We start from the raw sequence: 14889 nt of genomic DNA on the forward strand, positions 1-14889 counted from the left end.
TGGATAGGGATCCATTCAAATGAGCTGTGTTTTACTGTGGGTTTTTTTGTGGGTTTTTTACAGGTAAAACTACCTTGAGGAAAGCAAGTGTCCTTCTGCCCACTGTACAACTAGTGACAGAACATCTCTTCCAACAAGGCAGCAAGAACTCCAAAGGCTCTTTAGACTCTTCCACTGTGTTGTTTTGTCTTACCTGGGTATTCGGGAAACAACCACAATGAATTTCCTGCGAAGGCGCCTCTCAGATAGTAGTTTTGTGGCCAACTTGCCAAATGGTTACATGATGGACCTTCAGCGTCCCGATAATTCCACCAGCAATCCTGTTTCCCCAGCAACAGAGAGGAGGCAGCAGCCTGTACAGCAACCTGCTTCTGTTTCTTCTGGTACCAGCATCTTTAGTTCCATCTCCAGTGCCATGAAGCAGACCACGCAAGCAGCTGCAGGGCTCATGGAGCACACAGCAAGCCCTACCCCTATAGTCCAGCAGAAACCCCAAATCCTATTGGTAATTGACGATCCGCACACTGATTGGTAAGTACCCATACTTTCTTACAGAGGCAGACAACACAATGAATTCCAGATATTTGTTAGACTACAACTTCCATCATCCATGAGCACTGGCCATGGGGGCTGGGGCTGATGGGATTTGTGTTTTATTACTGTCAGGTGGTATATAAATGTTGTTAAATAAAGTAGGATTGATTTCCCTTCTTTTTCTGTAATGGGGGTGGGATCCAATACCACCTGCTGTTTTCTCTACTAACCTGCTTCTGTGTGAATTTTATGTCTCCTGTAATGGCAACAGAGGAACGCTAGATGTCAGAATCTCATCACTGCTTCTCCTGAGGAACTCCAGATAGAGCTGTACAATTCATGTATTATAGAAATATGACACTATAGTGTTCAGGATTCTGACTGGGTTTGGCAATGGTTGAAAGTAATTAGAGTACAGGGTGTATTTAGTGATTCAGTATTGCAAATTAAAACCTAAACTCACTTTTTCTCTCTATGGACCTCCGTGCCTGTTGCCACCCATGCAGAACTAATTCCACAGTCTTCTTTAGCCACAAGCAAGAAGTCATTGGCATTCCTGCTTGTGACTTTTAGTCCTGGAGGAAACTAAAGAATGGAATGCCCCCCATCTCCGGCTCCATTGTTTTTTCTAGAGTAAACATTTCATTCACAGCTTTTCTTCATGGTTGATAGTCTGCCCAGAACATGCAAACATTCACACATTTCAATAGCTTGTTGCATCCAGACCAGAAGTTTTTTCAACCTGTATCTGACAGCACAGAAAGAGTGATGTCAGAACCACACGTCTGGACCTGTCAGTGTTCAGAGTTCCACTTCCTGGGGACACCCCCCCAAAAAACCTTTATTTAAATAACAAGATATAAAGAGCCTTGGCTCCAGATATGGATATGCAGCAAAAGGCTTTATTCCAAAAGTTGTGCACATCTACCTGGTTCTGCCTGTGCACCAGTCAAATGCTCAGCTTTTAATAATCTAGGGTACAATTCATTTTTTCCCCAAGAGGGATACAACAGGCAATCAAAGCTAGTCAAGATCAAAGTGACAACCATGAAACTGAATCTATGCATCCAGGGCCCAGTCCTTCAACAGGAGCTACAAATGCATCTCCAGGGGTCATTATGATGACCCAATCTTGAGTAGTATATTCACAACAACCTGCTAGCCATGTGGTCGGTTCAGAAATGAATCAGCAGGAAGCATGACCAGATGAGCTTCTTTGCACATGTAAGTCATGTGCTCAAACTTTAATCGGGTCAGAACATCTGCGATTGGACTGGAGGACAATAGTCTTGAACTGTACAACTTTCCAGCCATTTCCCCATGCTTCTTTTGTATAATCAACAGAGTTGGAAGGCTCATCTACAGTAGTCCAACCCCCTGCTGAAACCTGCTACTTATAGCATCCAATATTACTGCAGCATCCCCATCATCAGAGCATTTAAATGCATCCTCAATATGTGTGCCATTGCACCCCTTTTCTCAGCCATATAACAACAAACTAGATTTCAGGCTTTTTTGTAATCCTATGCAACTAATTCCAAATGCCAGGAGATTTAGGCACCACCTGCACTATACATTTAAAGCAGTAGCATACTGCCTTAAAAATCATGGCTTTTCCAAAAGAATCTTTGGAATTAGTTTTGTTAGGGATGCTGTCTCCAGGATTCTTTGGGGGAAGCCATGACTGCTTAGAGAAGTAAGATACTGCTTTAATTGTACAGTGCAGATGGAGCCTTTTCTTCTTCTTCTTCCTCCAATGGTATCCCATTGGGCTGTGTAGCAGCAAGTCATTTCTGAGATGCAAGGGATATTCAGAAGCAGTTTGTACTGAAATATAAAGCTGGTGTGCTGCCCTTGAATACAATTCACAACTACCCCTGGGTGCACATGAGTCCTTGGAAGTGAGGTGATTAGTGCTTTAGTTTCAAGGCAGTTTGTGCTATGTTCCTGGTTGGAAATAGATTTGTGGCAGGGAGCTTATGGCACTCCTTAAATAAAGAATAACCTAGTTTTAGGAGCTCTGTGGAGTGCTTGGCTCAGGAAGAGGGATGCACCATGTGCCAGAAAAATGGGGACTTGGCTTGTGTGTATGCGTGTGCTTCTGTTTGTTTAGGTGGAATTTTGGGAAAGATCCTTGTCTGCTTGTGACAGAAAGAAGAGGATGTTTGTTCATACTGTAGTGCGTACAGTCTGAGTGCACTTTTGGGTGACAGGTGGGGCAGCCTAGCCAAATTGTTCATTTAGTCTTCTCTTCCTGCTTGTCAAAACAAAGTAGTTTAACTACCTAGAAGGCTGGTGTATCTAGCTGATACTGCAGAAAATTCCTTGCTTTTCTCCCTCAGGGATGTGCATTTTTGAAAACTGTTTAACTTCCCAAGGACACCTGTGGAAATGCAGAGTCCACAAACATGGGAAAGGATTGGCTGGTGGGTGGAGAGAAGACTATAGCAGTGTATTTATTCACAGTATGAGGACATGAGGAAACGGAGTGGCAGAACTCCATGTTACTGTAAGCCAGCCAAATCTGAACACATAACCTCATCCAGGAGGAAAACGTCCCACCTCTGGCAACTTCCTTGCCCAAATCACTTCTAAGTAAAATCATGCTCTTGCTGGAGTGAATTTCTCAAATACAAAGTAGGGCTATATATTGTTAACCCTTTCAGTTTTGGGCGAGAGAGAGAGAGAGAGCACTGTCTCTATTGATACCATATTTTGAGACACGACGTATTACAGAAAATAAATATTTTGCATGCATTGATCAGCTACTCCACCAATCTTCAAAACAAAAGCAGTGTTTTGTCTAAATGATGTCCAGATTATTCCACAGTCACCAGCTGATTTGCTTAATATAAGCCACAACATAACGGCTTTCACATTGTATCATTTTCAAATCAAAAGGTTAAAATCAGTGGGACTAAAAAGTGCTGGATGATTTTGGCTGGATGATTTCCTCAGTTTATACTTTATAATGTGGTTCCAGTGTGAGGTGCAATAATACTTTCTGCATGGTGGCCTGGTTTTCATGGAACACTAAATCAAACTATAGTTTTGCATGAATGAGCAAGTGTGTTGGTACACAGTGAAAAATCACAGCTTCTTCACTGTTCCCCAACTCCTGATGGTGCCATGCTATCAGAAGGTAAGCCACCTTGGGCAAAACATTTGATATCTCCCTTAAGTTACTTTTAATAGTTAAAATCAGAAAATAGAAACACTGAAATAAATATTGCAAAATTCCCGTGGGTAAGGTAGGGGTGCTTATGCATCCTTAGGTTGCCTCTGAATTCCAGTGAAACCAAAATTCAAGGCAAATTTGGAGATTTTTGCTTAGGTGTAACACCTAAAAAAGAATTTCCATTGAAGGGGGTGGGTGGGAAGGAGGGAGGATCTTCAAGCCCTATTGGATGAATAATACAAATGCTGCCGCCCCTCATTAGTTTTGGAAGATTTTCTAAAGGGTTAACAGCTACACATCCCACATATCCACATTTTGATTGTTTTAAACAGAGGAGAGAGAGAACATGCAAACAAAACACATTTCCTTCCCATAATAGTTACGTGCAAATTTGACTATGCAGAGATGCAAAAAGATCATGCAACGCTAGGAAATTGAAGAATAATATGGCAGGTGAAATTTACTAATTGTACACTAATATCTGTGATACATGTTGGGGGAATCCTGAGTTATACTACATTACTACATGATGCCTTGGAATCCTTGTAAATACTTAATGTATACCAGTGTTCTGACCCACAAGATTCCAGCAGCAGCAACCCTTTCTGGACTTCCTTTGAAACAGTCAACAGGAAGACTTGGTTCTCTTGCCATTTTTCATACATAGTGGATTTGAGCTTCTTTTATACTATTAGCATCCCTTACAAATAATGTTAACATGGGGGAGAATTCAGATGTGAAATTCAATGTAAGCTGTGGCTGGCCAGGTTTTATAAGCACATCAGGAGCAGATTTAAAATAAAGCCAATTTAAGCCCCATGTGTGAAATGCCCTTAGTAGCTCATGCTCCCTTATTACAACATAAATAAAAACAAACTGGCTGCAATCCTGCACAGAGTGAGCTGTATGCAGGATTACAGCAAATGACAGCTGCACAGGGGGGTTGGGTATGAATGAAAACCCTGGACGTCATCCAATTGTGGCAGAGAGTTCAGGTAAGGCTGTCAAAGCAACATGATAAATAACACTTCTCACATAACTGTGTAGTGTTTCCACTGCTGCTGCCACTTGTATTTATATTTTTGTAGTGTATACTTAAAGCACCTTGGGGATCCAGTCCTCCTGGCAGAAAGGTGACCAAGAAATTTGAAGGATTAGCATTGATGCAAAAATAGACATAAGGGGTCTGGAAAATATTCCCTCCTAGGTTATAAATACAGTCATGCGAGTCAAATTTGGTAGCCTTAATTACTTTAGCAGAGTCTCCTTAAGTGTACTGTGTTTAACCCTATAGATTCTTGTTTGGAATGGCCCAGTGACATACTTTCCAACTTTTGACAGATGAAAATAGATACACTCATTTTACACTAAGCAAGCAATTGGGGTTTTTTATTTTGTACATTAATACTCCTTATGTATATCATGGAACCCAAGTCAGTTTACTGTACATGGGGTTTGCAGGTGGTCTCCTTTCCAAGCACTGACCAGTTCCAGACCCATTTAGGTTCAGCGAAGGGGCTTTGTCTTGTGCCCTCAGCAGACAATGCCTAGATTCATAGTGTATTATTAAGCAAAGTGGCAGATGTTCTGCCCCAAAAAATTCTAAAATACTATCTTTGAAAACAGAATTGGATCCAGACGTAGGCATGTTCACAGTAAGCCCACTGACATGTGCCACTGATATTGCTGGGTCTACTCTAAATCTGAATTTCTTACAGTCTTACAAACCATTTAAATGTTGATACCACAAATCAGCTCATTTGTTATTCTATCATACAACAAATCTTACTTCCTAAATCAAAAAGCGAACATTTGCAAAACACACCACAAAGTAGCAAAATTGTAAGAACAATACCAAATAAAGACATGAGTATTAAATCGAGCAAATAGGTCCCTGGGGGTAGATGTAGAGTTGGTTTCCATTAGTTATAAATTTAGTATGCTTCAACTTTTACACAGCTGGTGTGATCAAGAATTCGAGTTTAACACCATTATGTTTTTAAATATCTTTAGGACATATATTCAGGAGCACTTAAATATGGATTAGTTGCACATTAACTCTTCTAACCACAATGGCAGCCTTGTTCAGAGAATCCATCTCCGTGTGGTTAACATCACATGACTTGATAGCAGGGCTGTGCTCAACAAGCCCCACACCACAATATGGTGCTGTTGCACTCAGGTCCTGCATGCAGGTTTCCCATTAGGGCAGGGGTGGGAAACCTCGGGCACAGGGGCCAAATGTGAACCCCCAGACCTTTCTTTCTGGTCCTTGGCACTCGTGCCAATGCACACCCCTCACTGCCCCGATTTGTATCCCAAGTGGAGTTTTTTTCCTGGCTGGAGTTCTTGCCTAGTTGGAGGACCAAGATGGATGTGTTTGTGTGTGTGTGTGTGTGTGTGTGTGTGTGTGTGTGTTGAAACCAATCTGCTGTAGAAAGGTGAATTGAACCTTCACTGTACTGTTTTTGGTGCCTGCTAAAAACATTTTTGTTTAACAAGCCTATCCAGACATGTAAAGCGGATATGTATTTTGACTTGCAATTTTATTTTATAATGTGTATTTTAACTGCAGATTTCATTTATGTATTTATTTATAAATACATTTATTTCATGGAAGTGGCAGAGATTAGGAATGAGCATAGGGAGGGTAAATTTAACATATAAGCAGGACCAGGAGTGCATTCTCAGTGATTGCTGGTGTTTGCTCCAGACTCTTTGCCTGTTGTTTAAAAGACCAAGGTGGTATCCTGGGTGTATATGCCTGTTTGTGAGAGATGGGAAACATAAAATGATGTCAAAATGAAACCAAACACTTAAGATAAAACATTATTGAGAAGATCAATTGCCTATGGTTCTGCCTTTCCCTTGAACCACCAGAGAGGTATTGTTATAGAAGCCAAAATGGCATTGGCCTGCTTCTGACAGGCCAGAAACGTGACAATAGTTCATAGGTGACTGGAGAAAAGTCTGTGATTGGTTAGAGCAAGGATAGCCAATGTGGTGCTCTTCAGGTGTTGTTAGACTCCTGTCGTCCCTGACCATTTGGGAATGCTGGCTTGGACTGCACTGTGTTGACTACCCTGATTAACACCTGTTGACTGCACCAACCATCTAGAAGACACCATGTTGGGTACCACAGGCTTAAAGGAAGGCTGGCTCAAAGGAAGGCTGAATATCTTATAATTAAGTGTTTGCAGTTGCAGATGGCATAGCTCCAGGAAATGAGCTGCTTTAGCTGTGGCAGTGCACAGCATTCTGTGCACTCTTTACAACTAAAGTGGATTTATAGGACTGAACACCTGCTAAAATGGTTCGTGGATGTCAGCCATAATGAGAAAACAGGTACAGTTGTAGAGGAAACACGGCAAGGTTTGCTGGGACCCGTGAGTGAACCTGGGCTGGCCGTCAGGAAACATGGCCAGATTTATGGATCTCATGTGGCTTTCAAGTTAACCTGTTCCCAAAGTTCATATGGATGGTTTCCATTGAAAACAAGCCTGTAATAAGCATTTCCATGCTTTTGCAACAAACGGATACCCTCTTGCGCGTATCTCTGGCATGCTGTCTGGCCTTAGTAACGGGGGACAGGCCAACAATGCACTAATTTGAATAATGTGTAAAGCAAAATTGTTGCTGCATGTTATACAAAAACCCTCAAGGAACATCTGGGAGAGTGGCAGCCAACATTTTGTGGCTGGGAGGAATATGGCTCTGCAGAAGGGCGGGGGGGAGCAGGGGGGGTAGACCCAAGAGGTCAGGCCCTGGAAAACAGAGGAAAACGATCAATTGTAATACTAGTTTATTTACTGATATGCTTCCTCTTCAGGAATTGTTATTATCTTTGGCGGTCTCTCATGAAACAGGATAGATAACTACAAACATGTTTCCCCTCCACAGAAAGAATTCTTACAGCCAAAAACAATCAGCCCCGAACACAGATATTGTAAATGCGTGCTGCTTTTTTTATGCCCATCCATTTACAGAGAATCATTTTTGAAAAATCACTTTGTGATTGCAAAATATGACATGGACTTACCCGTGCTCAGAGACCCATTGAAATAACAGCTAACTTAAGTCCCATTGATTTCCACAGGACCCCTCTAAGCCTGACTGAGACTGCCGTCCTAACCTCACATATTTGGAAGTATAGTGGTGCCTCGCAAGACGAAAATAATCCGTTCCGCGAGTCTCTTCGCCTAGCGGTTTTTTCGTTTTGCGAAGCAACCCTATTAGCGGAATAGCGCTATTAGCGGTTTAGCGGCTATTAGCGGCTTAGCAGCTTAGTGGCTAAAAGGCTATTAGTGGCTTAGCGGCTTAGAAAAAGGGGGGGAAGCGGAAAAAATCGCAAGACTCGCAAGACATTTTTGTCTTGCGAAGCAAGCCCATAGGGAAATTCGTCTTGCGAAGCGCATCAAAAAACAGAAAACCCTTTCATCTGGCGGGTTTTTCGTCTTGCGAGGCATTCGTCTTGCGGGGCACCACTGTAAGCCCCTTTGAATTCTACATAGGGATGTGGGGGAATCAATTCAGTTTGCAAATAACATACAGAAATGGATTATATTAGGAGGAAAGGTTTGCCAAAATATGTATATTAGTCAAAACTGCATACAAAAATGTTTACTAGGAGAAAGTTGCGTTTTCATGAGGATTTTTATTTAGTCAACTTTTTGCAGAAAGGTGAATTTCTGAATTTAAGATTGGGACAATGAGAAACTTGGAGAACAGATACTGACAGATTTGTCCATTACTACTTCTGAATAGGCATAGTTAGGATTGTACTTTAGTCTGGACCCACCTCTGTGTCTGAATTGGCTCCAAAGTTGAGGCTCATGTTTTTCAACATCAAGGAAAAAACAGCAGCACAAAAAAGCAGTCAAAAGCATCATTTATATCTATTTAACACACACTCTCTCCCTCTCTCTCCCTCTATCTCTCTCTCTTGTTTTCTCCATAGGTCTAAATATTTTCAAGGGAAGAAGGTGAATGGGGAATTTGAAATCCGAGTGGAACAGGTTAGTGGGCAATGAAAATCTGTCAAAAATTGGCTCAGGCACGCAACTCAGTACTTGTTTTGCAGGTGCCTGAGCATTTCAGCTAGGAGGCAGTTGAAATTAAGGAAGCATTTTGAGCTGGCTTACATCAGATTTAATTTGGTTTTCTGTTATGGTAGTTTATTCATCAAGGCCCGGAGTGTTTTTCCAGGTGCCTGCTGAATCACGCTGCAGATTTTCATACTTTGCTTGCTGCAGGTGAAAACATGGCCTTTCTGAGGGGAGAAAGTTGCTGCTGTTTAAGTTTTATTAAAAAAGCAAAAATAGTAGAATATTTTAGAAGAAAACGTCTGAACAATTTAACACTTCTGCAAACAACATCACTTCCCACCTGTTTTCTTGTCAGAGTGCATTAAGTATTAATGCACAGGTGCATCCACAGACACCTTCTCAAGACACCGCGGAACAATTCTGAAATGTATTAACATGTTTGCCTTCTTAATTCTTATAACATCTCAGTTCCCCCTTAGCGCATTCTAATTTTCTACTATGGCCTGCTTTGTGCAGAAGGGACAGAAGGACAAATAGTGTTTCCCCCCTGCAAGTTATTGGCTTTGGAAAAGAAAGCCTTCAGCACTGATTTTTCTTTTCCATCACCTTCTGTATAAGCTCTCACACCATGGCTAGCTTTTGATCTGTTGCTTCTTTCCTGACACGCCAGATTTCACACTTGGCGTGAAAAAAGGTCAGGCTTTCTTTTGGGTTATCTGCTTGGAAAATACACAATTTCTTCCTGGCTCTGCCTTTTTTCATCTCCTAAACTCCCAGCAGTTTTCCAAATGGTATAAACCATTCGCCACCACACCTTAGTACACCTTGTTTATTTGCAAGTTGCAACATAACAGCACATAACTTGAGGACTGTGCCATTCCCCTATCACTATGTAACCCTCTGCATCCCCCACTCCCAAATCTTCCCATTTCCTTGATTTCTTGGAAAGGTTTCTAGGCAAGTAGGCATGAGCCTGATTCCCCTAATTTACAAATCAACTGGTGCTTTCAATACAGAGAAATCGGGGTGGGGGGATTGTAAGTATGGTTTTGTGATTTTAGTGCTAGTCATCATCTGTGTGCCTCAGAGGAGACAGAGTCCAATAGATCCTCCAAATGTTGTTGGGCTTCAGCTTCCATCAGCACTAGCCAGCACAACCAATGGTAAAGGATTATGGTAGTTGTAGTCCACCAACATCTGCAATGCCACTGATTCCTCATCTCTGATTCAGATCAAAAACTTGGGTAAAAATATAATAAACAACAATTGCTTCAGCCCAGTTCCCTCACTTACTTACATTCTCGCCAATAGCAAATAACAATATAAAGACACTTTCCTGACTAAATCTACTTGAATGTTTCCAAATAGGCATTTAAGTCCAAGTCAGACTATGTCCTCTTGGGATTTGGTTCTGGCCACTCTTAAATCTGCCTTTATTTACAATTACAGTATTCCTAACCCAGGGTTATAAATCATGTTTCATTAATGTTGTACCATAAACAGTTTACATTTGCCAAACAAATCACTACTACCGGTAATTAAGTATGCTGCTACCTGGTAGAAATCTTGTTAAGACAAACATTCCGTTTGAAAGTGAAATCCAGGAATAGGTCAGTTTTATTTCATGTGTTTTCTGCTGTTATCAATTAATCTCATTTATTTTTATTTTTCTACTCTAGGCAGAGTTTTCAGAACTGAACTTGGCTTCATATGTAGGCACTGGCTGTATGGTGGACATGCAAGTCATAAGGAATGGCACCAAAGTGGTCAGGTGATTGAAATTAACTTTTTGCCCTTTACAATTAATCTCAATCTTGTTGCTGTTTTAAAAAACCAATCTGGGTGGGATTCACCTAATAAACCACATCAGTGGAAGCCCTGCACAAGGACCTCTGCTTGTGCAACAGAGCTTCCCCTGTCCCTCTGCACACCTTCCATGACCCATGGAGCATTTGTAATAGTCCAACACTGAATTCCACCCTCTGAGTTTTTCTTACTATCTGGGATGGATAATTATGAGCAACCTGTTATGGGCTGACCAGCCTGATGGAATGTGAAGTTTATTCAAAGTCAGGACTGCAGGAAAGCAAGGGCTGATTTGGTTTGTGTATTTGTTAATTGATGAAAGGGGTTCTTTTGGAAGCAGTTTTTCATAGTAATCTGGATCTTGGAAAAGTGGAGCAGTGTTACTTTGGAGTGTGTCCATACTGCTAGAAAATTCTATCCACAAGTATCCAAAATGCATTGCCATCTTACCTTAGCCCACCCCATTCTCATTCCCTGGGTCAAAAAAATGTAGAAGTACATTTGTATGTATAAACTTATAAACTTATAAAGTGTATAAGTGGATTGTCCCTTGCATTTTATGGCCATTCCTTTTGTGAACCAGTATTTTAAAAGGATTCGTGCAAAATGAAACCACTTCAACGCTATATGATCTCAAGTGCCTGCTTTAAGAAAGCATGTGTTTCAGTTGTGGATCACATGCAAAGGTCTCAGGTTCAAACCCTGATATTTCCAGGTAGGGCTTTTGCACCTCTCTGAAACCATGACTGCCAGGCCAGTCACTGTAAAGAGTAGTGAGCAAGATTGACTGCTGGTCCAACTTGGTATAAAGTTTCAGTCTCTGTGATTCTAGCAGGATAACAATTACATTTTATTTATTTTTTTACAACACAAAATGCAAACACAAGCATCTCTATGTGAGCAAACTCCCTGGGAATGTGCAGGGGAAGAAGAGGCTGTGGGTGTTGATGGGGAGTTGGGACCATGAATGATGTTCACAAGACACAATTCTATTCAAATTACAGGAGTCTAAACCACAATTTTGATTAGCATGAAAGCAATTTCCTCAGGGTTGTGCCTGCTTTTTACAGGCATGCATTGTAATGCAACGAGAATGGGAAAAACATAGCAAAGGAAAAGTACATATGGATGAATTTTTGTGTTACAGTACATCCAGGGATACAGAGCAACTATTCTTTTCCTGAGACACAAAAACTTACTGATGTCTGGGTGTGCACAGCAATGCTAACTGCTGAACTCATTTAATTTTTCTCAGTCTGTTCATTTTAGATACAGTTGTCTTTTTTCTTGTCTGAATTCCTAGACCCTTAGCTGAGAGGGGGGTGGGTTAGAATTTGTACTCGTCCTACTCAACTCATCCCTTATATTATTTCCTCCTCCTCCTCCTCCTCCTCCTCCTCCTCCTCCTCCTCTTCTTCTTCTTCTTCTTCTTCTTCTTCTTCTTCTCCCTCTCCCTCTCCCTCTCCCTCTTCCTCTTCCTCTTCCTCTTCCTCTTCCTCTTCCTAAAATTTGTATACCACCCTTCATCCATATATCTCACGGTGGTTCATAACATAAAAATACAAGATAAAAACACAAAATGTGTAATAAAAACAAGAGCAAAAAATCCACAAACCAATAACCTCCCACTTCACACCTCCTTGTTCCCTCTGGGGTTATTTTATTTTCTCCGTCCTGAACAAGTGATAAACCTCCTCACAGAAATTACAAGGGGCTGTAAACAACTTTCTCTGTCTGACAGCACATGGGGGGGGGGGGTGATGTGTGTGTTGTGGAGCGTAGCAGCCCAGTCCAGAATCCAAAATTTAACCCAGTTCAGACCCATTGGACTCACTGAGGTAGAAAAAGTTGAACTCCAATTACTTCAGCTTAGTAGTGTTGTGGATCTGGCTGGCATAGGTGTGCTCAGGATGACATTCTTGCATATGTGGCCCAAGGCATGTGTTTTGACATATATCTGCTCTGACATACTGCTGCAAACACTCAGCATTTGTTCAACACATGTGCCAGTTTGGCCCTTGGGAAACGCAGCACAACCGTCTTGTGTTACCACCCTTGGAGTAATTTAGAAGATACTGGGTGGGGGAGTGAAAAGAGATTCACACGCTTTCCAGTGTCAGCATGAAAGCATGCTTTTAATGGGTCTGTTGGAAAGGATCCTTAATTTATCCTCCTCTATAACTTCATTCAGAAAAAAAGAAAGCATTCCCATAGCCTTCAAATTAATCTGTGCGGAGGCAGGAAACAGATTTCCGTCCAATGTTCCAGACTGAACTCCTACCTCTCATTGTCCAGAGTCCTAGGCAAGTCAAGAGCAGGCAGGCATCTATCATACCTTACATAATATTCATCGTAAAATATAACTTGAAGATGCTTTTAACTTTGAACACGTTCTGTTTGTACATCTATTAGGTTGATGCCCATTGGGATATTATGGGCTGAAGCTGCCCGCATGTGTGGACAACTGGAATTGAAAATGACCTGAAAACACTGCCCTTCACACAAGCCCCCTTTTAAACCTTTGTGTAAAAATAAACTTGTACCTATCAGCCAAAAGATAGAAACACTGAATTCGATATTGTATTATTATTATTTCAGGCCAAAAATATAGTATGAGCAGTGCCGGATTTACTTAGAAGCTAAACAAGCTATAGCTTAGGGTCTCACTCTCTTGGGGGCCCCCCAAAAAATTAAAGGGGGGAAAACTGGATGTACATTTCCAAAATATAAGCTAAAAAACAAATAAAATAAAATAAAATAAAAAAATAAAACCTACAGTGGCCGCCGGGACCACATAACACCAGTTCTGAGAGATCTGCATTGGCTCCCAGTACGTTTCCGAGCACGATTCAAAGTGTTGGTGCTGACCTTTAAAGCCCTAAACGGCCTCGGTCCTGTATACCTGAAGGAGCGTCTCCACCCCCATCGTTCAGCCCGGACACTGAGATCCAGCGCCGAGGGCCTTCTGGCGGTTCCCTCATTGCGAGAAGTGAGGCTACAGGGAACCAGGCAGAGGGCCTTCTTGGTAGTGGCGCCCGCCCTGTGGAACGCCCTCCCATCAGATGTCAAAAAGATAAATAATTACCTGACATTCAGAAGACATCTTAAGGCAGCCCTGTTCAGGGAAGTTTTTAATATATAACGCTGTGCTGTTTTTAACACTGATTGGGAGCCACCCAGAGTGGCTGGGAAAACTCAGCCAGATGGGCGGGGTATAAATAATAAATTATTATTATTATTATTACTACTACACACAGCAACAGTGTTTTGCACTGTGCAGGCTCCTATGATGTAAGTAATGGGCCCCGCATGCTAGCCAGCTCCCTGAAATATCACTGGTTTGCTCATTTGCTCATAAATTACCATATACCATATATTCAACACAAAACAGCTACAATTTGTTGTTGACAAAGGACAGCTGGACATATAAAGGGCCCCATTACCTTCAGTAACTTAGGGCCTCATCAAATCTAAATCCGGCCCTGAGTATGAGGATTTGATAAAGTTCTGTCGGTGATCTCTTGGTTAATTTATTCCTTGCACAACTGTGAGTTACCCTGTGTTTATAGGTTAGCAGCTAACTTCAGTACCATTTTAAGCTAAATCTCTGCTGCTGTGGGGACCACCATTTAGTATAATGCATTTAGTATGATAAAGCCCAGATATACCATAATGGATATACCACAATGATTGATCTAGAGAACCACCTATGGGGCTCTATGCTGTTGTGGTTGTTTAGTCGTTTAGTCTTGTCCGACTCTTCGTGACCCCATGGACCAGAACACGCCAGGCACTCCTATCTTCCACTGCTTCCCGCAGTTTGGTCAAACTCATGTTCGTAGCTTCAAGAACACTGTCCAGCCATCTCGTCCTCTGTCATCCCCTTCTCCTTGTGCCCTCAATCTTTCCTAACATCAGGGTCTTTTCCAGGGAGTCTTCTCTTCTCATGAGGTGGCCAAAGTCTTGGAGCCTCAGCTTCACGATCTGTCCTTCCAGTGAGCACCCAGGGCTGATTTCCTTAAGAATGGATAGGTCTGATCTTTTTGCAGTCCATGGGACTCTCAAGAGTCTCCTCCAGCACCATAATTCAAAAGCATCCATTCTTCGGCGATCAGTCTTCTTTATGGTCCAGCTCTCACTTCCATACATCACTACTGGGAAAACCATGGCTTTAACGATATGGACCTTTGTTGGCAAGGTGATGGACCTTTGTTGGCAAGCCTTTTTCAATAAAGGTACAGATAATGGAAACCAAGATACAGATCAAGCACAAGAGTAGTAGTCATTGTAGATCAATACATTTTAGTGGTAGCTTAGTGTAGAAGG

At 41.8% G+C, this 14889-nt stretch overlaps 1 protein-coding gene across 2 annotated transcripts in view; it reads left to right on the forward strand.

Annotated features, from left to right (window-relative positions):
- Nucleotides 1-14889, forward strand: part of SYN3 (synapsin III) — a 183968-nt gene that overhangs the window by 18124 nt on the left and 150955 nt on the right. For both annotated transcript variants that reach the window (XM_082241196.1, XM_082241195.1), the window contains exons 2-4: nucleotides 64-531; nucleotides 8670-8727; nucleotides 10437-10528. In XM_082241196.1, the coding sequence (XP_082097322.1) occupies nucleotides 218-531; nucleotides 8670-8727; nucleotides 10437-10528 (464 nt within the window). In that variant the 5' untranslated portion in view covers nucleotides 64-217. The remainder of the gene's footprint in view (nucleotides 1-63; nucleotides 532-8669; nucleotides 8728-10436; nucleotides 10529-14889) is intronic.

Source organism: Podarcis vaucheri, assembly GCF_965113315.1.
Source record: "Podarcis vaucheri genome assembly, chromosome: 10".
Classification (NCBI taxonomy): Eukaryota; Metazoa; Chordata; class Lepidosauria; order Squamata; family Lacertidae; genus Podarcis; species Podarcis vaucheri.